General features: G+C 57.4%; 1 protein-coding gene across 1 annotated transcript in view; it reads right to left on the bottom strand.

The window, feature by feature from the left end:
* Positions 1 to 1,924, bottom strand: part of NPHP4 (nephronophthisis 4) — a 141,484-nt gene that overhangs the window by 116,404 nt on the left and 23,156 nt on the right. The window contains 1 exon segment of the mRNA XM_009889689.1: positions 1,732 to 1,894. Coding sequence (XP_009887991.1) covers positions 1,732 to 1,894 — 163 coding nt within the window.

Below are 1,924 nucleotides of genomic sequence, written 5' to 3' on the forward strand. Positions count from 1 at the left end.
GCCTCTCCGACAGAGGAGGACACGTCGGTCCCAGGGAAGGGACGCGGGATCGTGAGACCTCTCCCGTGAAAGAGACTGAGCCAGCCTGCGCGGCGGCGAGGTTCGCTTCGCCCTCTGCCAGCAGCGCCGCACGCAGAACCGGCACCTTCCCACCCCATCTCCCCTCCCCAAGGCTGACCGCAAACCACACCGCAGCCGCCCACAGGTACGAACCCCACTTTCTCCCCGTAAACCCCGCACCACCCTTCCCACACCGGCACTCTTTGGGTTTTCTCGCCCGCGGCTGACGTTACTGCCCTTCCCGCAGGCTGCGGCTGCGGCACATCAGGCGCCCGCGCTCCGGCTAATCGCACCTCATCCCTTCACCGAGTTACACGAGGGACTACACCTCTAGATCACGGATCAGCATAACATAACGCTGATGTAACGCATAAGCACAACGCAACGCTTTTCAAAAATCACAGGGCTTCCACCCCTCCTATGTCTTTAGCACGCGTCGGCTGAGGCAGACGCCAGCGCCCAGCGAAGGGCTGTCACCCCCTCACTCCACAGCCGCTATAAGGGGTATCTGTGGGACCCCCACCCCTGGCAGACAGAAGGGGCAGCGTAAAGGCTTCCACTTACCCAGGCGCGTCCACAGCCTCCCCTTAAACCGAAGGAGAGGCGCAGAAGCAAACCGAGAGGTCTCTACCAGCGCCCGCAATCACCCTCGCAGCCTGCTAATTATGGCACAGAGGATGCGGCGATCCGCTCGGCAAGCGGCTTTGGGATTAACGGCTCTGCCCAAGGGCTGCGCCGCAGGGAACCGGGCAGCGCTCCCGGCACCCAGCACAGCCACACAAACAGATCTGCGCCTGCAGCCCCAAAACCCCACGGGTTTCAGCTTTTTTAAGGAGTTAACACCCAACACCTAATTCCCAATGGCACCACTCAGCTTTTCCTGCCCCCACCAACACCAATCCCTTTGCCCAACCGCACATCCCACTCTATAAATACCCATTTTCCCCCCAGTTTTGCTCCAGACAGTTCTAAGGAGAGAGGACACTTGCTGCATTTTAAACAAGCATCTTAGCAGGACGATTAGGGACTCCTAATGAACCCATCACCATCGATTCAGCCACGCTATGGGCTGACATCTGGAATGGAAAGGATCCCTGGAGGGCTGGGAACTGCGGGCTAAGCTGGGTTTAACCCGTGGAAAGGTTAAACTGAAATACATGTAAACGGTTGATAAGTAGGCGTTAGCGAGAGTGGTCTCTGCAGTCAACACAGAGACTTCTCCTGGCTTTAAGGTCCAGAGAACATCAGGCTGAAGCTCCCAGAAAAAACTCAGCTTTCAGAGAAAAAAAAAAGAGGACATGGATGGCTAACTTCTTTTCGGCACAAATGCTAAGTTCTAAAGAAAAGTCTTTTCTAAACTAAAAAAAGCTGAAATTTTCTGACACAGCTTGCCAGAACGCTATGGGACTGCTGCAGGCTACATTTCTTCATATACATGGTGGAGAACTGCAGCCACCTGTAATTAAAATGATTCAATAAGCCCATTCGCAGGATATTTCTTGCAGCGCTGCGGAAAGTGCCTGGACACTTTACGGGGCCATTCCTTACGCAGTACGGCCACGCCATGAGGAGCTGCTGTGTCTTGGGGGTGCAGGATGGGGAAACGGGGGCAGGGGACGGAGTCAGGCAGCGGGGCTCGCTCCCCCGCGGCGGATCCCCACTCCTTCATACGGCACGGAGACGAGGTGCGTTCACGCTCAGCCCTTCCTTCCCACCGGCTCCCCCCGAGCTGCAGAAGACGTACTCCAGCTGGAAGCAGACCCCGAACGCCGGGTGAGGGACCATTTCGCTCAGGTGGATGCGGCTCCTCAGGACCAGGGCTTGACCCGCACCCCTGCGCCGGGAGGGAGAAGCAGCTCTGGGC

The sequence above is a fragment of the Charadrius vociferus genome, unplaced genomic scaffold (assembly GCF_000708025.1).
Source record: "Charadrius vociferus isolate BGI_N301 unplaced genomic scaffold, ASM70802v2 scaffold477, whole genome shotgun sequence".
NCBI classification, from domain to species: Eukaryota; Metazoa; Chordata; class Aves; order Charadriiformes; family Charadriidae; genus Charadrius; species Charadrius vociferus.